Source organism: Oncorhynchus kisutch, linkage group LG2 (assembly GCF_002021735.2).
Source record: "Oncorhynchus kisutch isolate 150728-3 linkage group LG2, Okis_V2, whole genome shotgun sequence".
NCBI lineage: Eukaryota > Metazoa > Chordata > Actinopteri > Salmoniformes > Salmonidae > Oncorhynchus > Oncorhynchus kisutch.
The window spans coordinates 67,742,337-67,767,547 of NC_034175.2; the positions used below are offsets into that span (position 1 = coordinate 67,742,337).

The 25,211-nt window shown below is 44.9% G+C and overlaps 3 protein-coding genes across 7 annotated transcripts; 1 reads left to right on the forward strand and 2 right to left on the reverse strand.

Annotated features, from left to right (window-relative positions):
- Nucleotides 1–676: 676 nt before the first annotated feature.
- Nucleotides 677–4,484, forward strand: LOC109905140 (protein-lysine methyltransferase METTL21C). The gene is made up of 3 exons (XM_031800355.1): nt 677–912; nt 3,537–3,654; nt 3,802–4,484. The coding sequence occupies exons 1-3, from the start codon at nt 796–798 to the stop codon at nt 4,197–4,199; spliced, it is 633 nt and encodes a 210-aa protein (XP_031656215.1). The 5' UTR covers nt 677–795; the 3' UTR covers nt 4,200–4,484.
- LOC109870420 (rhodopsin kinase GRK1) lies at nt 4,466–9,799 on the reverse strand. Its single transcript, XM_020460931.2, has 7 exons — nt 8,454–9,799; nt 7,633–7,760; nt 7,224–7,381; nt 7,052–7,135; nt 6,813–6,937; nt 6,334–6,535; nt 4,466–6,136 (listed from the first exon to the last, which is right to left on the reverse strand). Exons 1-7 carry the CDS (start codon nt 9,150–9,152, stop codon nt 5,847–5,849), a joined length of 1,686 nt encoding a protein of 561 aa, XP_020316520.1. The 5' UTR covers nt 9,153–9,799; the 3' UTR covers nt 4,466–5,846.
- Nucleotides 9,800–10,969: 1,170 nt separating this feature from the next.
- Nucleotides 10,970–24,479, reverse strand: LOC109870437 (transcription factor Dp-1-like). Of its 5 annotated transcripts, none has more exons than XM_020460958.2 (12): nt 23,486–24,479; nt 21,659–21,726; nt 21,499–21,565; nt 21,050–21,153; nt 20,195–20,316; nt 19,822–19,987; nt 16,127–16,273; nt 15,951–16,019; nt 15,671–15,822; nt 15,107–15,273; nt 14,711–14,792; nt 10,970–12,157 (listed from the first exon to the last, which is right to left on the reverse strand). In XM_020460958.2, the coding sequence occupies exons 2-12, from the start codon at nt 21,692–21,694 to the stop codon at nt 12,019–12,021; spliced, it is 1,251 nt and encodes a 416-aa protein (XP_020316547.2). In that variant the 5' UTR covers nt 21,695–21,726; nt 23,486–24,479; the 3' UTR covers nt 10,970–12,018. The 5 variants fall into 5 exon arrangements, with proteins under 5 accessions (XP_020316547.2, XP_031656229.1, XP_020316560.2 ...); XM_031800369.1 differs by having other exon boundaries at nt 24,427–24,470; XM_020460971.2 differs by having other exon boundaries at nt 21,683–21,726; nt 24,427–24,455.
- Nucleotides 24,480–25,211: the final 732 nt, after the last annotated feature.

The following is a 25,211-nucleotide window of genomic DNA, read 5'->3' on the forward strand; positions in this document are numbered from 1 at the left end:
AGTCTGTAAAAACCTTGGTACTAATGCTGCTCCGTTTCTAACACCATCTTAGCTAACAATGTTTGATGTGATGTCTGGTGATTGTGTGTGGAGAAGAGAAACTAAGTGCATGGAACCTAGGAAATTCAGTGGTGTGGGTCCTAAGCTATGGCAGGTATTTCCCTCCAGAGTCCGAGTGGTCTGCTGATGGTTGGTTATAAATAAGTATTTCTCTGGGCCCGAACCCAGACAACCAGACCCAGGGGAGATAAGGGAAAAGAGCCCAGTTCATCATAGCCCAGTCCAAGCTTCCTAAGCTGGATTTACACACATGTAACATGTAGCCTAACCAATACAGTATTTACACACACAAGTAAGGATGGACGCACACACAAGGTCAACTAAAGTTTTGTCTAATGTCGACAGTGTTCTGTGGCGATGGAGATCCCCTCTACAGTCAAACAGCCAGACCAAGAGGATCCCAAGAAGGAGAGGACAGACGGAGAGCCGGGTGAGAACAAGGAAGAAGAGAGACCACAGGTGATGGAAAATGGAACACAAGATGAACGCAAGCAGTGGTTTCCTAACCCTAACAGTAAGGAATGGTGAATGTGTTCTAGTGGTCACGGTCAATTATATCAGCAGTCCAGTGTGGTTGTGTTGTGGTTCTGATGCTGTTGTGTGTAACAGTCAGTCTTAGTTATGTTGTGACCATGTGTAGTACTGGTTATTAACAGTTGGCCGTCCAGTGTGGTGTGTAGTGTACCTGGTTATGTTGTGGTCCTGTCCTCTACAGTGGTGTCTGACTGTAAGCAGATGGCCAGGGAGTCCAGTGTTTCCTACACCCTGGGGAAGGAGTTTTTCCTTATCGCTGGTCATGAAATCTGCATTAGAGAGTCTCTGGACTCCTATGGCGCCCTTGTCTGGCCAGGGGTGAGTTCAAAAGACACTCAGTAACATGATGATTGAACTTAGGCAATGCAGCAGGGGGTGCTAAGAAGTATTTCTGTCTGTAATAAAACCCTTTTGTGGGGGAAAACTCATTCTGACTGGCTGAGCCTGCCTCCCCGTGGGTCAACCTAGGTCCCAAGTGGGTGGGGTGGGCCTATGCCCTCCCAGACCCACCCATGGCTGTGCCCCTGCCCAGTCATGTCAAATCCATAGCTTAGGGCCTACATTTTTTATAGTCCCATACCCCTTCAAACATTCCACCTCCAGCTGCGTACCACCTCTAGCACCAGGGTCAGCGCACTCTCAAATGTTGAAACTGAGCACAGCTCTATCCAGAAATCTGACAGTGGCTTCTGATTCAATTACATTTTCACAGAACCGCTTATTGCAACTTCGATGAGGCTCTCTTGTTCAGATATCGGTAAGTGGACTGGAGGCAGGGCATGAAAGGGATAACGAATCCAGTTGTTTGTGTCGTCCGTTTCTGGAAAGTACCTGCGTAATTGCTCACCAAACTCACTGAGGTGCTTCACTATATCACATTTGACATTGTCTGTAAGCTTGAGTTCACTTGCACACAAACAATCATACAATGATGGAAACACCTGTGTGTTGTCCTTGTTAATGCAAACAGAGAAGAGCTCCAACTTCTTAATCATAGCCTCAATTTAGTCCCGCACATTGAATATAGTTGCGGAGATTCTCTGTAAATCTACATTCAGATCATTCAGGTGAGAAAAAACATCACCCAGATAGGCCAGTCAGGTGAGAAACTCATCATCATTCAAGCGGTCAGACAAGTGAAAATTATGGTCAGTAAACAAAACTTGAAGCCCGTCTCTCAATTTAAAAAAAAAGTGTCAATACTTTGCCCCTTGATAAAAGCGTTACATGGTCGCTGCCCATATCATTGCATAATGCAGAAAATACACATGAGTTCAGGGACCTTGCTTTAACAACATTAACCATTTTCACTGTAGTGTCCAAAACACATTTCAAGCTGTCAGGCATTACCTTGGCAGCAAGAGCATCTCGGTGGATGCTGCAGGGTACCCAAGTGGCGTCGAGGGCAACTGTTTGCACACGTGTTACCACTCCACTATGTCACCCTGTCATGGCTTTTGCACCATCAGTACAGGTACCAACACATCTTGATCTCCAAAGTCCATTTGATGTCACAAAGATGTCCAGTAGTTTCAAATATTCTCTCATGTTGTCCTGGTTTCCAATGGTTTGTAGAAGGGGATGTCTTCCTTAATTGACCCCCATAAACGTAACAGACATACCAGGAGCTGTGCCAGGCCCGCCACGTCTGTTGACTCATCCAGCTGTAACACATATAATTCACTAGCTTGTATGCGAAGCAGTAATTGTTTTAAAATATCTCCTGCCATGTCACTGATGCATCATGAAACAGTGTTGTTTGATGAAGACATTGTCTGTATAGTTTTTTTGGCCTTTTCCTCCAGCACTGTCCCAGCAATATCCGTGGCAGCAGGAAGAATTAAGTCCTCCACAATAGTATGAGGCTTGCCTGTCCTAGCCACTCGGTAGCTCACCATATAAGATGCTTCTAGCCCCTTCTTATTAATGGTATCTGTTGCTTTTATACATGTCTTACTACTCAAAAGTCACCTTTATTCTCACTCAAAAAAACTGCTGTGGCTTATCTTTCAAATTGTCATGTTTCTAAATGTCTGCGCAAGAGTGAAGGTTTCCTGCAATAGAGTAACAGTTAATGTGGTTGGATGTTAATTATTTGACTAGGCTTCCTGTATTTGACATTGTGTTGTTATTTCTTACCACATTTGCACACACTGTATATAGAGTTTTCTATTGTGTTATTGACTGTATGTTTGTTTATTCCATGTGTAACTGTGTTTTTGTCGCACTGCTTTGCTTTATCTTGGCCAGGTCGCAGTTGTAAACTTGTTCTCAACTGGCCTACCTGGTTAAATAAAGGTGAAATAAAAAATAAAATAAACATTTATTTTTGGCAGTGAAACAAGGCTACTCAGGTGAGAAAAAATGCTCACCCAAACGTATAGCCCCATTGGAAAATATAAAATGTGCTGTTTGAAAATGTGAACTTTTTGTTTTTCACCTTTTTATTTGGCGTAACCATGATGGCATTGCGCGTACGTACCCCAGTTTGGGAATACCTGCCTTATATGAACTGTAACTGAGTAAAATCTTTGACACTTGCATTTATATATTTGTTCAGTATATTTCTCAAGCAACAATTTAGCTAGGACTGTCTGGGAGTGGTCTTCGTGTGGAGTGGAAGCTGTTATTGGCAGAGAGGTTTGGCACACTGTTGGTCTATTAACCAATTTACTGCATGGTGATGTCACCATGGAAAGCAGAAATTCCCGCGTAGATTGTATTTTCAATCAGCACACATTTACAGTGTTAGTTTCATCAGCTGTTGTGTGATATGATATAAAACACAGCGAAAACAGAATTTTGACTGCACTGGGACTTTAATTCATATTGACTGATCTGTGTTGCTCTATCTATCATTGTGTGTAGATGTTGATCGCAGTGATGATGATAATAATGCGGTCACTGCTGGTGATGATGTGTTTGTGCGTGTGTATGGGTAGGCGGTGGCTCTAAGTCAGTTCCTGGAGAATAACCGGCAGCAGGTGAATCTCCTGGATAAAGCGGTACTGGAGATTGGAGCAGGGACAGGCTTACTGTCTATTGTGGCTAGTCTACTGGGTGAGTCTGTCCATCTGTCACTTTTTCAGTCTGGCTAACTGTATAATGGCCATTGGCCAGACTACTAGATGAGTCTGTCAGTTGGTGATATGGTTTGACAGACTGATTCCATTTCCCTGACTGTTCCCCTTGTGTCCTGTTTTACAGGTGCCTGGGTAACGGCCACCGACCTACCCGAAATCCTTCCAAACCTGACCTTTAACCTCTCTTGGAACTCCAAGGGCCGCTGTCGCTACACGCCCCAGGTGACTGCCCTCACCTGGGGTCACGACCTTGAGAAAGACTTCCCCAGCACTTCCTGTCACTATGACTATGTGCTGGCAGCCGATGTAGTGTATCACCACAACTACCTGGAGGAGCTGCTGGCGACCATGCACCACTTCTGCAAACCAGGAAGTGGCACCACGCTGATGTGGGCCAATAAGGTGAGGTTCCAGTCAGACCTGAAGTTCACAGAGAGATTTAAGAGTTGTTTTGATACAACACTGATGACAGAGCAAAAGGAGGGGGACGTGATGATCTTCAAGGCCACGGCACAAGAGTGAAGAGAGGATAGAATGGAGATACCAGGGAGTAGAGGAGACTCAGAGGAAAAGTGTTGAGAAGGAGAAATAAGAGAGATTGTTCTCCACTGTGGATGGATGAAACAGGAGCTCACTACAGACTGCCTGGAGCCCATTGTGTGGGTACATTCTTATTAGACAGATAACAAAAGCAGATTCTGGGTTTCAAGGACATTGGTGTGAGCTACATTATATTTACAACCCGTGTCCTGCAAAAAACCCAGAAACCAAAATGAATCTAAACCATGTGACTTTTCAAAATGCAATTTTATCTACCAATGTTTTTTTCATACATTTGATACATTGACAAATGTTTTGTAAATAAATTTGCTTTGCACTACAGTGTGAAAAATGTGTTAATTTCTCGCTACTTACGCATAGTCTGCATTGGCATCAACACAGATATTCTGAAAGTTACTATATATACATAGACATCTACTAGAGACAGTATCACCTGCATTTATGACAATGGTAAACAAACCCTTTTCCACTATACATGAAAACAGACTAGTTCAAGAAGGTAAGCTCTTACACTGAGTACACAAAACATTAACAAGTGCTCTTTCCAAAGTTATAATCCCTTATCGATGTCACTTGTTAAATCCACTTCAAATCAGTGTAGATGAAGGGGAGGAGACAGGTTAAAGAAGGATTTTTAAGCCTAGAGACAACTGAGACAAGGATTGTGTATGTGTGCCATTCAGAGGGTGAATGGGCAAGAGAAAAAAATCAAGTGCCTTTGAACAGGGTATGGTATTAGGTGCCAGGCGCACCAGTTGGTGTCAAGAACTGCAACGCTGCTGGGTTTTTCACGCTCAACATTTTCCCGTATGTAATAAGAATGGTCCTCCTACCCAAAGGACATCCAGCCAACTTGACACAAATGTGTGAAGCATTGGAGTCAACATGGGCCAGCATCCCTGTGGATCCCTGTGACACCTTGTAGAGTTCATGCCCGATCAATTGGGGCTGTTCTGAGGGCAAGGGGGGGGCAACTTAATATTGGGAAGGTGTTCCTGATGTTTGGTAGATTCAGTGTATATCGACATATTTAGAGAACTGCAATATTTCATGTTTCTTAGCACATTTCACTAGTGTTGTAGTGAGCAGAATCAGTAAGCATCTCGTTTTCTCTCACTCACACCCACTTATATCTTGATGCTGCTAAATGATCTGTCAGTATGCTTTGAGAATACAGAATATCTATTGCTGGGCGCAACTGAAGTACAAAGGTCCAAAGTCCATCTAACAGTTTCACTCTAAGAGCAGCGGAACACTCTCTCAATCTCAACCAATGAACAGTCAGAATGCCATGCCACTCAGGTGTTCCATCTCCATGGCAACGTTATTGTGTAGAACCTGATTTGCTGTTCTGGACTTGAGTGTTTGTCTGGGTCCAGGTGTTGTCACGATGGCGACGCATTTTCCCATCAATGCCCTTTGAGGTGTATGTTTTTTTCTTCCTTTTTTACAGTTTCTCTCATTGTTCTACTCTAAACATAAAGCGTTCAAAACAATATTCAGTTGGCAGCACTTCCGCGTGTACTAAACACAACTTCAACGAGCTACGGTTGGTCTGATCCGGAACGTCTGAGCTCCCTTCTTCGTCCTCCGTTTCCAAAGAGACAATCACGCCAAGCAGCAGGTGGATGACTTGGGCTGTTCCAAGATGGACTCTCTGCGCAGGTCGTTGGGTATGGTGCCTGCGGGTCCCCACACATTGAGCTCACCATAGATCCCCGTCTCAATCATCTCCTCCTGCCAGGGGATGGCAATGTTCCCAGAGGAGAACTCGTCAAAGAACACGCGGTCGGGGTCGTCCAGCCCCACTCCCTTCACCGAGGAGAACTCCCCCACGTCATCCAGGTCCTTGGCGTAGACCACCTTGGAGTCAGGGACAAACGGGGGGGGCAGGATGCCTGTAGGAGAGAGGGAGGGGGTTAGAGAGACTCTTACTGAGTGAACTTCAGAAGGAGGGATGGTGTGCTTCAGATTGGGAGTCTGTCTTTGTGGCAGCTGTAGAGTGTGACACAGCAAAATTATCATGGCCCAAATCCAGCCCACAAACACAACTTAACATTTGGTTCAGTTAGCACTTAGAAATAGCAGTTGGTACCTGCATCCAGTCTCGTCCAGTGGATGGCGCTGAAGAAGGGGTGTGTCCTAATCTCGTCACAGGTCCCGTCCTTGAAACCTAGTCTCTTGTCCACCTGTTTCTCCAGCAGAGCAGAGCAGATGGACTTGGCGTTCTCACTGAATGTCTCTGGGTAGACCACTGTCCCGGTCATGATGCGCTCCTTTAGTGCCTCCTTCTCAACCTGACCAGAAGATGACCGCAGGTTAGCAACAGTACATCAAAGCCATAAACCAACTGGGTGTGCAGGCTTTTGTTCCAAACCTGCACAGACACACCCTTGATTCAAATAATGATGGTTTTTGAAGGAAGAATCAAAGACAAGTGTGTAAATGCTGGGATGGAACGAAAGCCTTCAGACCCCAGTGGCTCTATACGACCAGAATTGACGAACTACACTGTTATCCGGTGTGCACATTCAGTGTGAAGGGATGAAAGGGAGGAGGGATAGAGCAGGTTACCTTCTCTCCGCGTTCCCTGAAGGGGTTCTTGGCGGCCATAAACTCAAACAGTGTGACCCCTAGGGTGAAATAGTCCACTGAGGTGTCATACTTCTCCCCCTTCAGGAGCTCTGGGGCCATAAACCCTGGGGGCAGATATCAAAAGGACAGTCACAAGAGCCAATACGGAACCTCTTGGAGAGACTAAACGTGAAACCCCATTGTGAGATGAGGTCGGACCGCTGCAGCCCGAGACTGACCTGGAGTTCCGGCATAGCCTTTGATCTTTGTCTGGTTTTCCTTCAGCTCCACTGCCAGACCCAGGTCAGAGATACGCACGTTACCTAAGGACATACAGACAGCGTCACATCACACAAGCATCACATGCGTGTGGGTGTGTTCGTCTATACATGCACACCTCTCATTGTGTACCTTCATTGTCCAGCAGCACGTTCTCAGGTTTGAGGTCTCTGTAGATGATTCTCTTCTGGTGGAGGTGCTCCATGCCCTGGATGATCTGAGCTGCGTAGAAACAGGCTCTGGGCTCCTCAAACCCTGGGTTGTTCTCATCCACCAGATAGATGTGGTACCTGGGGTGGCAGGTAGCCTAGTGGTTAAGAGCGTTGGGACAGAAACCGAAAGGTCGCTGGTTCGAATCCCCAAGCTGACTAGGTGAAACATATGTTGATGTGCCCTTGAGCAAGGCACTTAACCCTGATTGCTCCTGTAAGTCACTCTGGATAAGTGTGTCTGCTAAATTACTCAAATGTATGAGAACAAACATGTTACAAATCTATCATAAGGTGTGTGTGTGTGTGTGTGTGTGTGTGTGTGTGTGTACTTCAGGTCTCCTCCATTCATGATGGTCATAACCAGGCAAAGCTCATCCTTGGTCTGGAAAGCGTAGGCCAGTGACACGATGAAGCGACTATGAACCCTGGCAAGAATCCTCTTCTCCACCATCGCCCCCTAGAGTAGAGGGACAAACATGACAATAGCAACCATCACTCACAAATTCATACCGGTAGGCAGCGAGGAAGAGGTAAAGCGAGAGGATCCACTCCAGTCAAAATCTGTCCACTGAGGGAATACAGTGATAAGCTCCCAAGACTCCCATTGTTAGGGAGACAATCTGGTTGTTATATACAGTATCTCAGCAGTAGGCCCTGCTCAATTATCCTTGAAGCAATCACTGACCAAACACCTGAATAGGTGAAAGATATGAAGTGGAATCATTGCTTTGACCTATCTAATCATATCAGCAAGGGGGAATTTTAACAGGGCATTGTACTAGCTGTAAAGGACATGGACTAACCTTCCCCAGCAGTTCCATTGAGAACAGCTTTTCCGTAATCCCTCTATCCCTTTGTTGTGTTTAACACAGAGAGCTAAGACGGAGGCAAATGTTTCACTCAAGATTACAGGGGTTCTAACACAGTCACAGAGGGTATGACACCTGGCCACACACTGTAGCACTACCCTTCCATGTCAATAGTCATTGTGACTCAGCTTGATCAAGCGTTAATGGGCTACAGAAGCGACCTGTATTCTAATTAACTGATTTCCTCTTGGGATATCATACAGGAAGTATCACATGACTAGAGATGATGGACCATACCAAAGACCCTCAGAAACTACCTCCTTCCCACCCCGTCTTTTCACCTCATAGCCTTTCCTCTTCTTCAGCCTCTTCTTGTTGAGCTTCTTGCAGGCGTACAGTTTCCCCGTGGCCTTCATCTGGCAGGCAGACACCTCTCCGAAACCCCCCTTCCCAAGCACACGGAAGTCCTGGAACCAGTCTTGGTCCATGGGCTGCATCTCCAGCCACTTCCACTGCAGGAACCTCTTCAGGTACATGCTCTCCAGGAAGAAGGTGTAGGGAACTTCCTGGAGGTAGCCCAGCACCGAGACCAGTGTCTGGGAAAAGAGGGTGTCCCCAGCCCCCTGCTGTGCCTCCTTCACCTGGGTCACGGTCTCCGGGGTCAGGAAGGGGCAGTAGAGCTTAGCAGAGGATTCCAGGTAACGCTGGACAATCCTAGATGCCTTCTGGGCCCGGTCTGTGTCTTCGGCTAAGTCGTACTCTTCAATGTCCCGCCACAAGTGGCAAGGACCGTGGTATTCAGGCGCCGTCTCCAGGAACTCGCGGAACAGACGTTTGCCGATGGGCTGCTCCACGCAGACTGACTGAAAGGTTAGGTCCAGGGTTTCCTGGAGGCCCTCACACACGGTGATATGGGGCAGCTTGAGGCGGGCGTGGTACTTCTTGTCACGCGAGGCTGCCGGGTTGGAGCCATCGAAGCTGCCGCGGGCGCTTATGTAGGCAGAGTTGGCAACCACCGTGGTCAGGCTGCCCAAATCCATGGCAACGGAGGGAGAGAGGCTGTCGCCGACAGCGAGGACACTCAGAGGGAGAGCATGGTGAAGGAGAGTGGGGGGCAAGGAGGGTTAGTGTGAGATAAAGAGATTACGAAGAATATGTTGAAGTGTGAGTAAAAGGTGATAGAGGAGAAAGAGGGAGTGAAACAGTAAAAGGGGAGGATTAGAGAGGAATGATGAGAGGAAAGATGAACAGCGGGAGAGAAAGGAAAAGGAGAGCCGTGCCAGCAGCAGGACAGAGGACACAAGATCCTCCTCCTGACCCGAGCGCTTTACCCGTATCTCTCACACACACCTGGCTCAGCACCTTTCAGACAGTAATGCCTTTATCCACTAACTCCCTAATACCTCAGGCTGAGAGTGAGAGCCCAATCTGTGACTGATGTATTCAGACTGTGTCATGGAGGCCAGAGCAGCACCTGTTATCTAAAGAACAAGACACAAGGGAGCAGCACAGTAGAAAAGGGAGAGGGAGTAAGGCGCAGTCTAAAATTGACACCTCTCGAAACATCAGAATGGCCCCTGGCCTTCATAGATATGGAAGGATCAGAAAGGTGAAAGCAAAATGTTTATATCTCCCGCTAGCCTTCAGCACATTCCCTAATTTGATTGTAAACAATTAACAAGCTAGTTAACACATGTTCTTGTCAAAATTGTCAACAGAGTAGCTAGCAAGCAACAAGATATACCAAACTGTCTAAAAACCTTACAAAGGTGGTTTTAAATGTGGCATGAAATATCTGATTCCATGTGCTTTTTGGCTGTTGACTGCAGGAAAAAGGATTTGAGTCACATCAAAATACCAAATGTGCACAAGGCTTTAGAGACAGCACATCAGATTTCCCAGAGGAAAATTCCCAAAGGATATCATATGTTTGGTCTATCACAGTGCAATCCGTTTTATCACCAAAGCCCCATATACTACCCACCATTGCGACCTGTACGCTCTCGTTGGCTGGCCCTCGCTTCATACTCGTCGCCAAACCCACTGGCTCCATGTCATCTACAAGACCCTGCTAGGTAAAGTCCCCCCTTATCTCAGCTCGCTGGTCACCATAGCATCTCCCACCTGTAGCACACGCTCCAGCAGGTATATCTCTCTAGTCACCCCCAAGACCAATTCTTTCTTTGGCCGCCTCTCCTTCCAGTTCTCTGCTGCCAATGACTGGAACGAACTACAAAAATCTCTGAAACTGGAAACACTTATCTCCCTCACTAGCTTTAAGCACCAACTGTCAGAGCAGCTCACAGATTACTGCACCTGTACATAGCCCACCTATAATTTAGCCCAAACAACTACCTCTTTCCCAACTGTATTTCATTTTAATTTATTTATTTATTTTGCTCCTTTGCACCCCATTTTTTTTTATTTCTACTTTGCACATTCTTCCATTGCAAAACTACCATTCCAGTATTTTACTTGCTATATTGTATTTACTTTGCCATCATGGCCTTTTTTGCCCTTACCTCCCTTCTCACCTCATTTGCTCACATTGTATATAGACTTGTTTATACTGCATTATTGACTGTATGTTTGTTTTTACTCCATGTGTAACTCTGTGTCGTTTTATCTGTCGAACTGCTTTGCTTTATCTTGGCCAGGTCGCAATTGTAAATGAGAACTTGTTCTCAACTTGCCTACCTGGTTAAATAAAGGTAAAATAAAATAAAAAAATAAAAAATGTTTGACCTATTTGAGGTTATTACGGTGCTATTTCAGCTGTTGAAGCCAATTGAGTAGTGCAAAATACCATATGCTTTTCAGATTATAACACCGCACAAAACCACTAACTGAAGTAAACTTGTTAAAACATTCTCTATATTTAATTGACAAAATTATATTAGATTACAGAAAAGGTATTTTGGAAGAGTCAGTACATGTTATTCAGTTTAAAAAAAAGAGGAGATCTTCAAAGGGGGTCCATGGAGACAGACCTATACAACCCACATCTTAGATACATCAATAATGTCCAGGTCTTCCTTCCGCCACTGCCCTGTAAAGGATGTTATAAACTACAATCTTCATAGGATCAGTTTACATAATTTAAACACAAAGCTTAACATTTTCCTATAGGGGAGCGTGGGTAGGAGAGTTATTTTCCTCGCTCGTGCCCGTCACTTGTAAACACTACCATGGTGTGGAAGGGCGCTCTCCAAAACTTAAACAAATAAGGACCAGAAAAGCAGCTGCCTACAGAATGAGAGGAAGCTAGCCCAACACACCAGCCCATTGATATCAATGCCACAAAAGAGGGGGATAACAAAACAGTGTCCACACTTTCGAAATGCAGTCCCAAACTTTCTTAGGGCGTTGTGGCGACTAAACCGGACATTTTGGATCCAGTGAGTGTCTCTGAGCCAGCGGTCTGGGGGCAGTTGCACTGGCAGCCATCTTGAAACAGTGGTTCACCATTGAATCTGTCCAAAGAAATCAAAACATAACAAAGCTAACTATTTCACACACAAGGAACACTATACATTCTCCAACAGCAGTGAGTTGTCTGGAAGATGTTTATTTTCCCTTTATTCTCCAGCTGGGTGGCTGGCCAAGAAGAGGGTGATCATAGACAGAGAAATGCTGCAGCACAGTGCCAAAGCCATAGACTACACTTCCCAGAGAGCCAATGTGCAGCATGTGATTCAGGACCACCCCCTCTGAGGAGAAGAGGGCTGCACACTCTTCATACCCAGAAAAACATTCTTCAACGCCCCTTACAGAGAGAGAGAGAGAAAAAGATACTCGGAGGGGGAGAAATACTCAGGGAGAGATACTCAGGGATAGAGAGAGAGAGAGGGGGGGGCGAGAAAAAGAGACAGACTGCTTGTTCGAGAGGCTTGGCGCGGCAGAAAGTTAATCTTCATCGTCGTTCTCGTCGTAGTCGTCCTCCTCGTCATCATCCCCCATGTACGACACGGGGGTCTCAACACGGGAGCTGCTGTAGTGAGAGTCATTAGAGCTGGAGGCCAGGGGACCATCTGCACCACTGTCACTACAGAGAGATACAGAGGGGGAAGAAGAGAGTAGTAGAGTTAGTAGGGATGTGCATCTTTCCCTTTCAGGACAATTCTATACCTACAGTGGCTTCGTAAAGTATTCAGACCCCTTAACTATTTGTTAGGTTACAGCCTTGTTCTTATCACCTCCCTTAATCTATGATATGTTTTTCCCCCGTCATCAATCTACACACAATACCCCATAACGACAAAGCAAAAAACAGGTTTACACATTTTTGTTAAGTTATAATTAAAATAATTAACTGAAATATTACATTTACATAAGTATTCAGACCCTTTACTCAGTAGTACTTTGTTGAAGCACCTTTGGCAGCCTCAAGGCTTCTTGGGTATGGCGCTGCAAGCTTGGCACACCTGCATTTGAGAAGTTTCTCACATTCCTCTCTGCAGATCCTCTCAAGCTCTGTCAGCTTAGACGCGGAGCGTTGGTACACAGCTATTTTCAGGTCTCTCCAGAGATGTTCGATCAGGTTCAAGTCCGGGCTCTGGCTGGGTTACTCTCGGATATTCAGAGACTTGTCCCAAAGCCACTGCAGCGTTGTCTTGGCTGTGTGCTTAGGGTCATTGTCCTGTTGGAAGGTGAACCTTCACCCCAGTTAGAGACCCAGAGCGCTCTGGAGCAGGTTTTAATCAAGGATTTCTCTGTACTTTGCTCTGGAAAACGCCAAGCGGGCTACATGATGAACAGAGGAGTGGATTCCGTCTGGCCACTCTACCATAAAGGCCTGATTGTTGGAGTGCTGCAGAGATGGCGGTCCTTCTGGAAGGTTCTCCCATCTCCACAGAAGAAGTCTGTCAGAGTGACCATCGGGTTCTTGGTCATCTCCCTGACCAAGGTCGTTCTCCCCCGATTGCTCAGTTTGGCCGGGTGACCAATTCTAGGTAGAGTCTTGGTGGTTCCAAACTTCTTCCATTTAAGAATGATGGAGGCCACTGTGTTCTTAGGGACCTTCAATGCTGCAGACATTTTTTGCTACCTTTCCCCAGATCTGTGCCTTGACAAAATCCTGTCTCTGAGCTCTACGGACAATTCCTTCAACCTCAAGGTTTTTGCTCTGACATACACTGTCAACTGTGGGACGTTATATAGACAGGTGTGCACCTTTCCAAATCATGTCTAATCAATTGAATTTACCCCAAGTGGAGTCCAATCAAGTTGTAGAAACATCTCAAGGATGATCAATGGAAACAGGATGCACCTGAGCTCAATTTTGAGTCTCATATCAAAGGGTCTGAATACTTATGTAAATTAGGTATTTCTGTTTTGTATTTTTAATACATTTGCAAAAATGTATTTTTCGCTTTCTCATTATGGGGTATCGTGTGTAGATTACAGAGATTTTTTTATTTAATTTATTTTAGATACAGGCTGTAATGTAACAAAATGTGGAAAAAGTCAAGGGGGTCTGAATACTTTCCGAAGGCACTATATCTAGACACATGGGCTCTGATACCATACAGGAACTAAACGTTTTAGTTTGATTAGAGAACGAATCGCACAAACATTTGCTGTATAAACACATTCATTTCCCATTCTAAATGAAAACCTGCTGCTGATGGAGCTCGTGAGCTGGATCTGTCTGAGCCAACTACTATGGTGTACGTACTATGTAGGCACCTGATCTGAGCCGACTACTATGGTGTACGTACTATGTAGGCACCTGAGCTGAGCCATAAGGGAGACAAAGCATCAACCACTCACTACCACTATCGGCTTAGGTGTGGCAATGTAGCCCATTTTGTGGTTCTGAAATCACCATCACTCACTAATTAACTTGTCATTTTTGCAGATTGTGTTTGAGCTAGTAACATATCAATATTTATTATTTACAAATTACACTTCCCACTACCAAAACAATTGCTGATGGTGAACCTGAACAATCAAAATAAAATCTATTGTAAGCACCATTCAGCAGGTATAGCCAGATGACTTGTCTCCGGGACGATGACTTTATATTTCTGGTAAAACACCATTTTCAACAACGCATAGATAACAATCAACTAATTACACAGGTTGTCACTCAACTAATAAAGCCTAATATCACGCAAGACATTTTAGCATTTGAATGCTTAAGCTGCTGCGCAATGTGCAAGATCAGGAACAGGCCTTTTACCTCCCGTTGGTCAGTGTGCAAAGCCGGGCACAGTGCGCAGTTTGACTAGCCTACCAATATTCCCTGAGGTTGTTCAGCAGGCAAAAGGTCTTGTAGATCAATGACTGTCAACACAGTTACATGCAGTTCCACACTGAAGGAGAGGAAGCATCAGTTCTCACAAGAGATTATGTAATATGGCCCATGTAATATGAGCTAAAGAAATGTGTGAACTGCTGATTCGTAATGTTTGTATCGATTTTCTGACGGCTACATTTGGATCGGGTTGGGGTCCACGGACTGATGCACTTGTATCTTAAACATTTGAATCGGGGACCGATGCGTATTGGTGAATTGTTACCTCCCTAAGAGTTACCATATATTTCTATGTGAAAGTGCAGATGGCAAGCCTGACTAAAGAGGAGAGAGACTCACCTGCCCTGGCCGTGATGGCGCCGCCCGTTGGTGGAGGATCCTCCAGTGATGTAGACGTTACTGATGGGACCCTGGGCCATCTCTGTGACAGACAGTAGTACACACATTCACATTGTCGGAACTAGAAGCACAAGCATTTCGCTACACTCGCATTAACATCTGCTAACCATGTGTATGTGACAAATAATATTTGATTTGATATAGACCTTAGAGAGAACCACACAGGCCCTTGTTTCTCATAGCCAATGTACCCCGAATTATCACCGTTTTACAATGTTGCCCAATTTACTTACTTTAATAGAGATTGTGTGTAGCTCGATGGCTCAAGCTATGACAGATGATTTGGGCATGAAGTTTAAGTATGCGCTATGACCCCTGATCCCTATGACCTCTGACCTGTGACGTAGGGCTCCAGGGCTTTGGGCACCAGGCTGCGTGCCACCTTCAGGTCCTCCGGGGAACATTTGCCCACCTCCAGGCCACAGGCCATGCCCATGCGCTTCAGCACCTCAATATCGTCGTGGATCTCAAACATGTTGTCGAAGTTAAACAGGTACTCAAACCTGAACACAGCAGAATGGGAGAGGAAGACATTAAGACTATAATAGCATGGCTAGAACATGAATAAATTAATTAAAAACAGTCAACCATGAAAAACTCAATCGGTGTGTTGCCATGGCCTCGATGTTAGATAAAATAAAATGTCTTTACATTACTTAAATTGATGATCAATTTACACGGGCATATACCAACACAGGCACAGTCACTCACTTGTCACTGGCATACACCAACACACACACAGTCACTCACTTGTCACTGGCATACACCAACACACACACAGTCACTCACTTGTCACTGGCATACACCAACACACACACAGTCACTCACTTGTCACTGGCATACACCAACACACACACACACTTGTCACTGGCATACACCAACACACACACAGTCACTCACTTGTCGTTTGAGATGCTACAGTCGATGACTGTCTTCTTGCTGGTGTTGATGATGATGAAGGGGAGGTGGATGAGAGAGTTGGGGGGCGGAGGTCTGTTGGCCTGCTGTTCCGTCTGTCTGTTCCGCTGCACCAGGTTCTTAAAGGCTATTTGCTGCAGGAGAGGAACATCATGGAGAGAACGTTAGAATGACGTTAAGTCAACCCGTGGTCCTGTATTTTATGCTTCCCTTAATCATTGATTGTATTGTCATCTATGAGGCAGGCTTGTCCTACGATCACCTGTAATATGAGTTCTTGGAGTTGTGACTGCTTCTGCTTGATTCTCTCCAGTCGCCTTTGTCTCTCCACCTACAAAGGAAGAGCAGAACGCAGACAGGGTGTCAGAGCATAAGAGAAAAGGTGGAGTGAGGAGAGTTCATAGTTGGCCAGGTGTGTGTGTGTGCGCCTAGACTTACCTCTAGGTTCTGGCACTCCTGGGCTGAGTTGGTAGGCAGACCAATCCACTTGATCTCTTTCTTCTCTTTAGAGATGATGTTCATGGCCATGAGCACGTTGAGCGCGTCATACACACGTCGTCTGATGTTCTTCTGGTCGTACACATGCTACAAGGAGAGGGGGAAGAGGTTAATCTCTGACTTTGATTCCTGTGTGTGTGCAGAGAGCTTACAATGGATTTGTGAGGCGATTTCGTAAGAAAACCAGTGTCCTAAAGCCTAATTTACAACTTCCGTGCCGTCTACCTCCCGGAATGTCCGCACATGGATTTCAAAATCACAGCAGAAGTTTTCGAGGAGGTGAATGAGGACGCAAAACCCTATGTGGACGAGAGAGGACGTTTGATGTCCAAACACTGAAGCGGTAGTAGCGCAAGTAAATTAGGCCTGAGGAAGACCATATCAGAGAATCTTTTTTTCCTAAACAGGTTAGTAGTGTCTTTGAAATTGTGACGTCATAAAGAGGTTTGTTTTGTCTGAGCGATGCCACAATGATGTGTTCTGTCTGAGAGAAAGTGATAGTAAAGTTCTGTAAGAGAGAGGGGTGTCATAATGAGGTGTTCTGCCAGAGAGAGGGGTGTCATAATGAGGAGGTCTGTAAGAGAGTGATGCCATAATGAGGTGTTCTGTCAGAGAGGGGTGTCATAATGAGGAGGTCTGTAAGAGAGTGATGCCATAATGAGGTGTTCTGTCAGAAAGGGGTGTCATAATGAGGAGTTCTGTAAGAGAGTGATGCCATAATGAGGTGTTCTGTCAGAGAGAGGTGTGTATTTTTCTGTGTTTAATCACGATTGCTGTTGACAGACTAGATGAATGATGGCCAACGTCAAATTGGCTAGCTACCGAACAACAGATCACATCAATATGGCTAGTTAACAAGCCAACTTTCAGGGGATGAACTAGGTGGCTATATTTGCTTGCTATCTATAGTGGAGACGACAGTAGTCCGACTGACAACTTTACCAGGACGAGGACTTGCCAATGTCAAGCTCTTTCCAAAAGCCTAATCTCTGATGAAGCAAGCTAAATGACACATTATTTGCTTAGCTACCTAGCTACAATGCCAAATGGATAGGCTACCCTCACATATCTGAAAACACATGAACAACTGATGTTTACTGATCATGAAAAGCATGAAGTTACTTGCTGTATAACTGATGTTAAAGATAAATGCGGAATAACCGGAAATGTGTAGTAGTTCAGACTATGCTTTTCAAATCAATTCAAATTGTATTAGTCACATGCGCCAAATACAACAGGTATTTCACCTTACAGTGAAATGCTTACTTACGAGCCCCTAAACCACAACGCAATTAAAAAATATGGAAAATAATAAATAAAAGTAACAAGTAATTAAAAGAGCAGCAGTAAAACAAAAATAGCGAGACTATATACAGGGGGGTACTGGTACAGAGTCAATTGTGTGGGGGCACTGGTTAGTTGAGGTAATATGTACATGTAGGTAGAGTTACTAAAGTGACTATGCATAGATGATAACAGAGAGCAGCAGCGGTGTAAAAGAGGGGGGGGGGACAATGCAAATAGTCTGGGTAGCCATCTGATTAGATGTTCAGGAGTCTTATGGCTTGGGGGCAGAAGCTGTTCAGAAGCCTCTTGGACCAAGACTTGGCGCTCCAATACAGTCTATGACTTGGGTGGCTGGAGTCTTCGACAATTTTTAGGTCCTTCCTCTGACACCGCCTGGTAAAGGGGTCCTGGACAGCAGGAAGCTTGGCTCCAGTGATGTACTGGGCTGTACGCACGACCCTCTGTAGTGCCTTGTGGTCGGTGGCCGAGCAGTTGCCATACCAGACAATGATGCAACCATGCTCTTGATGGTGCAGATGTAGAACATTTTGAGGATCTGAGGACCCATGCCAAATATTTTCCGTTTCCTGAGGGGGAATAGGTTTTTTCGTGTCCTCTTCACGACTGTCTTGGTGTGCTTGCACCTGCTCCACTGCAGCCCCGTCAATGAGAATGGGGGTGCGCTCGGTCCTCTTTTTCCTGTAGTCCACAATCATCTCGTTGATCACGTTGAGGGAGAGGTTGTTGTCCTGGCACTACACGGCCAGGTCTCTGACCTCCTCCCTATAGGCTGTCTAGTCATTGTTGGTGATCAGCCCTACCACTGTTGTGTCATCAACAAACTTAATGATGGTGTTGGAGTCGTGCCTGGCCGTGTATTCACGAGTGAACAGGGAGTACAGGAGGGGATTGAACACGCACCCGAGGGGCCCTTGTGTTGAGGATCAACGTGGCGGATGTGTTGTTACCTACCCGTACCACCTGGGGGTTGCCCATCAGGAAGTCTAGAATCCAGTTGAAGAGGGAGGTGTTTAGTCCCAGGGTCCTTAACTTATTGATGAGCTTTGAGGGCACTATGGTGTTGAACGCTGAGCTGTAGTCAAAGAATAGCATTCTCAAACATAGGTGTTCCTTTTGTCCAGGTGGGAAAGGGCAGTGTGGAGTGCAATAGAGATTGCATCGTCTGTGAATCTGTTGGGGCAATATGCAAATTGGAGTGGGTCTAGGGTTTATGGGATAATGGTGTTGATGTGAGCCATGACCAGCCTTTCAAAGCACTTCATGGCTACAGACGTGAGTGCTACAGGTCGGTAGTCATTTAGGCAGGTTACCTTAGTGTTCTTGGGCACAGGCACTATGGTGGTCTGCTTAAAACATGTTGGTATTACTGACTCGGGCAGGGAGAGGTTGAAAATATCAGTGAAGACACTTGCCAGCTGGTCAGCGCATGCTCGCAGTACACGTCCTGGTAATCCATCTGGCCTTGTGAATATTGACCTGTTTAAAGGTCTTACTCACATCGGCTAGGGAGAGCGTGATCACAGTCTTCCGGAACAGCTGGTGCTCTCATGCATGTTTCAGAATTATTTGCCTAGAAGCGAGCATAAAATTAGTTTAACTCGTATGGAAGGCTCGTGTCACTGGGCAGCTCTCGGCTGTGCTTCCCTTTGTAGTCTGTAATGGTTTGCAAGCCCTGCCACATCCGATGAGCATCAGAGCCGGTGTAGTACAATTAGATCGTTGTCCTGTATTGACGCTTTGCCTGTTTGATGGTTTGTCAGAGGGCATAGCGGGATTTCTTATAAGCTTCCGGATTCGAGTTCCGCACCTTGAAAGCGACAGCTCTAGCCTTTAGCTCAGTGTGGATGTTGCCTGTAATCCATGGCTTCTGGTTGGAGTATGTACGTACGGTCACTGTGGGGACGACGTCATTGATGCACTTATTGATGAAGCCAATGACTGATGAGGTGTACTCCTCAATGCCATCGGAGGAATCCCGGAACATATTCCAGTCTGTGCTAGCAAAACAGTCCTGTATCTTAGCATCTGCTTTATCTGACCACGTTTTTATTGATAGATATTCAATAGATGATATTAAAACCAAATAGCTATTACATTTATTTAACAATCCCTTGAAAATGGCACGTAGTTGTCAATGGTTTTAATAGAGCTAGGGGTCTTCCTGACCCCCAGCAGCAAAATCGATGATGAAGACCTATTCAGTCAGACAGAATGTGCGATGTCATAACGGAGAATTCTACCTGAGAAAAAGTGATGTCATAAATACCTCCCCTGCCTGCTCTGAGGTATAGCCCTATGCAGTGTGTGCATACAGCTTCAGTACTCACTGAGTCGTTGGGGGAGATGTGGTTGTCTGCAGCGCTGAACTCCGCCACCAGCTCGTCTGCCACCTCGTTGTAGGTGGTTACACCTTTCTTCTGCACCTTCTCACACACCTTCATGGAGAAATGTCTCAGGCCCTTGCCATTCTTCTCCCCCTTCTTACCACGCTTCCTGTGGACAAAGACGTGATCAAAAAGCTGTTTACTTCTAGATTCCACTGGTATATCGCACACAGAAGCACACAATACCTAAACACCTAAAACCAGCTAGGTGCTCAAATAGCTTCTCTATCAATGAACAGAGAGGAGGGGGTGCATCTTAAGTGACCTGCCAGGATGTGGGGTATAATTTTTTTTGTTGGGGGGGGTAGTGACTCACCCCGAGGACCATGGCGACGCGTCGGCCGGCTGGCTCTGTGTGAGGAACTGGGAGTTGGGTGTTTGTGGGCTGTTCACAAGTATGGCACTGGAAACACTGGGCCTCTGGGGCGTACCAATCACCTACAGGGGGTGGGGGGGGGGGGGGGGGGGGGGGAAGAGAGGGCCCAACCATTTCAGTTTTAGAGTAAAATAGAAAATCTTTATTATTCCCATAGAGCAACTTGCTTTGCACCAAGCAGTCATCATACAGTACATATACCTACAACAGAGCAATCTGAACTGACTCTCGACATCATGGTGTGACAAGTGTGTCTCCCTCAAGACCAGCAGGAAAGATGGAAAGAGCATTATGCAGAATCATAATGTACCAAGTGCCTGTGGTGGAGTGAATCTACTCTGGGGTGATAAGGTGAAGAGAACTTCCTGCTTATAGTTGTTATGGGAGGCAGGCCAGGTAGGTATTCCACTGTCTACGGCTGGTCATCGGGTGAAGCATAAGCTGTTCCCCATTATATATTATATATTACCATGTATGTAATGGGATGATGGGAGTAATCCTGCTGACTGCAGAGGTTGATCAGCTTAGGCTCACCCCCCGGTCACGTCACAATGATAATGGATGGGGCTTAGACACCATGGATTCTGTGTGTGGTTTAAACTGTGTAGAGATTTCAGCAAGTGTATTTAAGTGGTGAGCTTGCAGTTAAGAAGGTTGTGCTTGCAATGTCTGAGAGCAAATAACAACCTGCACTCTACCACACTGTGTCAAAATAAAATACTTTGTCATCAAGTCTGTGGTTGAGATATTTCTGTGGTAGATGCAATAGGGGGCCTGGGAAACGGACAACCTCACCATGTGTGGAGCAATGTTGACATTGGAGGGTCCCAGGGTTTTAGGCAGTAGTTGTTTAGCCATGGGGATTGACACAGGATGGACAGCAACCAGAGACAGGACACCTGAGAGGGGACAGAGTCAACACTAGGGTTACCTGGAACCACTGTCCACAAAATGGCTGCCTCTTTTCATATCCAGTTCTCAGGTAGATGGCTTCAGGGGACAGGAGGCCCTATAGGATGCAAGCTTACTGACCCAAAGGAAATTCTGAGTGTACCCAGAATCTATAGAACACCTGTCTGATAATGGAGCCTATGATTAGATGTGCAGAATGTTTTCAAAGGAGTAAAATGAGATGAGCTACATCTGTGCAGTCTCATTGCCCCCTGCTGTTGAGTTGAGACATATCTGAGAGAGACCTGTATTGAATGAAACCGATCTGGAACACAACACACTGTTTTGCTCACCTTTACTAGGACTCCGATTCTGGTCAATGAAAACCTTCAATTCTCCATTGGTTTCCATCAGACCAACCTGTGGGAAAGACCATCATCAACATCTATTCCAGTAAAATCTCAACTGCTGGTCTCTGTATTGAATCAGGAGCAGCATGGAAAAACACTGCACCTGGTTGTCTCTGATCAGACTCACATCTTTGGCCATTATCCTCCTCTGATAAGTCACCAATTACTTTCCTGAAACAGAGAGCAACCATGATGGAGCCGGATGTCTAATGAAATGATCCACTCACACAGTGTGGTGAAGAAGGTGCAACAGTGACTCTTCAACCTCAGGAGGCTGAAGAAATTTGGCTTGTCACCTAAAACCCTCACAAACTTTTACAGATGCACAATTGAGAGAATCCTGTCCGGCTGTACCACCGCCTGGTACGGCAACTGCACCGCCCTCAACCGCAAGGCTCTCCAGAGGGTGGTGCGGTCTGCACAACGCATCACCGAGGCCAAACTACCTGCCCTCCAGGACACCTATAGCACCCGATGTCACAGGAAGGCCATAAAGTTCATCAATGACAACAACCACCCGAGCCACTGACTGTTCACCCCGCTATCATCCAGAAGGCGAGGTCAGTACAGGTGCATCAAAACTGGGACTGAGAGACTGAAAAACAGCCATCACTAACACAGAGAGGCTGCTGCCTACTTACAGACTTGAATCATTGCCCACTTTAATAAATGGATCACCAGTCACATTAAATAAAGCAACTTTAATAATGTTTACATATCTTACATTACTCATCTCATATGTATATACTATTTTATACCATCTTGCCTATGCCGCTCAGTCATCACTCATCCATATATTTATATGTACATATTCTTATTCCATCCCGTTAGATCTGTGTATTAGGTAGTTGTTGTGGAATTGTTAGATCACTGTCAGAACTAGAAGCACAAACATATGTGACCAATAAAATGTAAATTTGATTTGATTAGAGCTCTGGAATTGTAGCCGTCTGGGTGTATAGAAGTATACACTGCTGGAAAACAAACTATTTTAAATTGGGGTTAACCTGCTTAAAATTCCATCAGGTCAGGATGGCATTGGAGAAAGTAGACTGGCTTTGGTATGGAGAGCAAAAAAAGAAAATCGTGATTTGCATTTTTAAAAAACTAACATTTAATCCCTCACCGTGTGTGACAGTTGTATAGGCCTATGGGTGTTATGGGACAGTTCACAATCCCTGATATAACCATTTTCTTCACAGGCAAACTATTGCACATTTATACGAACTGCATATTATACATGAAATGTTTGCAAAGGTAGGCAGCAGATTGCGTTATTGATCAAGAAGCAAAGTCTGCCTGTTTATAAGCAACATAGCTATTGCACAAAAGCACCACTAGCTGGCTACAGCCTCGCTATTGCCAGAACAAAAACATTACTAGTCGACTAAATTATCTTTGCAAGTCAACTTCGATTGAATATTTCAAAGTGCTGAGACTGGTCAGCTGTGATGAGTATCAGACATTCATGTTTTAATATTTATGATATCTTATCATAACTTTCATAATTTCATCAAACTGTAAGGCCTAACGTTAGTAGGTGTTGACCACGTCCTAGACCCGAAATTCCCCACGAAGTTTACAAGCAGAGCAGAAATTGCTAGCCAGCTACAACAATAAAAAGGTGCCTGGATGGCTGATTACTTGTCGTAATGAGAATTAGTTTCCATTTACCACCCTGCGATGACTAGCTAGCTCGCACAAGGGACTAACTGATGCTAGCTATCTACCTAACATTAGTGATATTACAGGCTAGCTAACATTAGCTAATTCATTGAGGCACGTTTTGAGACGATTCCGAGTACAAAACGATTGTGTATAAGAAAACTGATCCAATTTGAGATTATGTGGTTATACTAATAGAAGCTAACATGCATTTGCAAGCAGGAATGACCGAGCAATTAAAAGGTTTAACTTGAAGTGCACTTACAAGTGCACTCTTTTCTTCTGCTTCTTCGGCGGCTGTTTTTGTTGGCATCGAGGACAGAGGAAGAGGAGGTCTAAATCCCTATCGCCAAACAGGAAACAAAACTAGACGCCAAATTATCGTGATTCTGAAATAATAGCTAGCTAATACATTTAGGTTTCTAAGCAACCCAATAATCCTCGCATCAGACAGATGTATGTTTTATTGCGGAGCATACATGGACCATACATGGAATTACAGTTAGTCAGCTTTCTGGTCAATCATGTCTCAATCTCAAAATGGATGCTTTTCAAAGTAACCTCGCTAGTCACCTAGCTTGCTAATAACTATGAATAATATTACTCGCGCTTGAAGGCCACGGGCGATAAAATAAAAAGTAAATGTATAGCTAGTTATAATAAAGCTTAAATAAAACGTGCCATTAATAAGTGGTCGAAAAGCGAAGACTGGAAGAGTAAACTTAGCCAGCGCAAACCACTGCCTGAGGATATTATAACGGTAACGTTATTTAGAGAATATATCTGCAAACATAACTAATATAAAACGGCATAAATGTTAGCTAGCTACGTTTGCAATTCTTAACAAACATGCGAGCGAAAGATATACAGTTATATAACTGGTTAGTTACAAGAGCACGACTAATATTTTGATGATCAGTTGATGGATAAATTAGTTGGTATAAACAACGGGAAGTAGCTACAGTAGTAGCATGCTAGACAACTCGGTCAATGCACTAAATTAGCAGTAGCAAATGGTTAGCTCACTTGCTAACATAACAAGCTACCTCCAACTTTTAAAGCAGGTAGGCTATTATATCGCTAACTAGATAGACAAATCCTCCTTTCGCATGTCACGTTAATAAATGTCCCCCTTTCAATCGACAACGACCAAAAGTCTATTGACTTTGTTAGTAGTAAACTCGAAATTCCTCTTAAGCAGTTTACCATCCTTTCTCTCAAACCAATCTTGGCGGTGTCTAATATCTGATGTTTCGGATTGGATAGTTTTAACATGACGCAGGCAATCCGTGCTACTAAAGCCACGCCCTTAGGGCAGGACCTCCTTTCCCGCGTTCTTCCATTGGTCTCCAGGTGTTCGGCGTTTTAAGACCCTTTTCCGGGATTTGAAACTGACACACAAAATACTATTTTTAACTGCTAAAATGGCAAAGAAACAGCTTGTGATCTTAAGGATCCATTTGAAATCATCGCAAATCAGAGGTCAGTGTCATAATGAGTCACCTGTTCAGTGATATAGCTGGTATACAAGCTCAGCCATCTCTATATATACACTGACTTAGGAACAGCTAGTCTTCACTGGATCTTTACCTTAACATTTGGATGTAGTTGCACCATTGACTTCAGATCAGTGGTCAGAGGAAACATCACCATGTGTGTTATACCCCAATCCTTTAATTTATTGTGATTGATGAACTTAGATTGTGGAGTCAAACGTACATTTCTATCGTTTATTACAATACATGCATGTAGTGGAGAGGGTACCGGAGCTCCAAGTCTAGGTCCAAAAGGCTTCTTAACAGCTTCTACCCCAAGCCATAAGACTCCTGAACCGCTAGTCAAAGGGCCACCCAGACCCCTCTTTTACGCTGCTGCTACTCTCTGTTTATTATCTATGCATAATCACTCTAACTCTACCTACATGCACATATTTCCTCAATTACCTCGCCTAACCGGTACCCCCTGTATATAGCCTCGCTATTGACTCTGTA

Bases quoted from the DNA above. Each gene is read 5' to 3' on its own strand.
- LOC109905140 (XM_031800355.1), top strand. From the start codon at position 796: ATGGCCAGGGAGTCCAGTGTTTCCTACACCCTGGGGAAGGAGTTTTTC. The intron at 913-3,536 runs GTGAGTTCAAAA...GTGTATGGGTAG, and splicing joins GCGCCCTTGTCTGGCCAGGG to GCGGTGGCTCTAAGTCAGTT. The intron at 3,655-3,801 runs GTGAGTCTGTCC...CCTGTTTTACAG, and splicing joins TATTGTGGCTAGTCTACTGG to GTGCCTGGGTAACGGCCACC.
- LOC109870420 (XM_020460931.2), bottom strand. From the start codon at position 9,152: ATGGATTTGGGCAGCCTGACCACGGTGGTTGCCAACTCTGCCTACATA. The intron at 7,382-7,632 runs GTACACACACAC...CTGCCACCCCAG, and splicing joins ATGAATGGAGGAGACCTGAA to GTACCACATCTATCTGGTGG. The intron at 6,938-7,051 runs GTCAGTCTCGGG...ATCTGCCCCCAG, and splicing joins AGGCTATGCCGGAACTCCAG to GGTTTATGGCCCCAGAGCTC.
- LOC109870437 (XM_020460950.2), bottom strand. From the start codon at position 23,533: ATGCCAACAAAAACAGCCGCCGAAGAAGCAGAAGAAAAGAGTGCACTT. The intron at 20,317-21,049 runs GTGAGGTTGTCC...CACCCCCTGTAG, and splicing joins TCAACATTGCTCCACACATG to GTGATTGGTACGCCCCAGAG. The intron at 19,988-20,194 runs GTGAGTCACTAC...CTTTGTCCACAG, and splicing joins GCGTCGCCATGGTCCTCGGG to GAAGCGTGGTAAGAAGGGGG.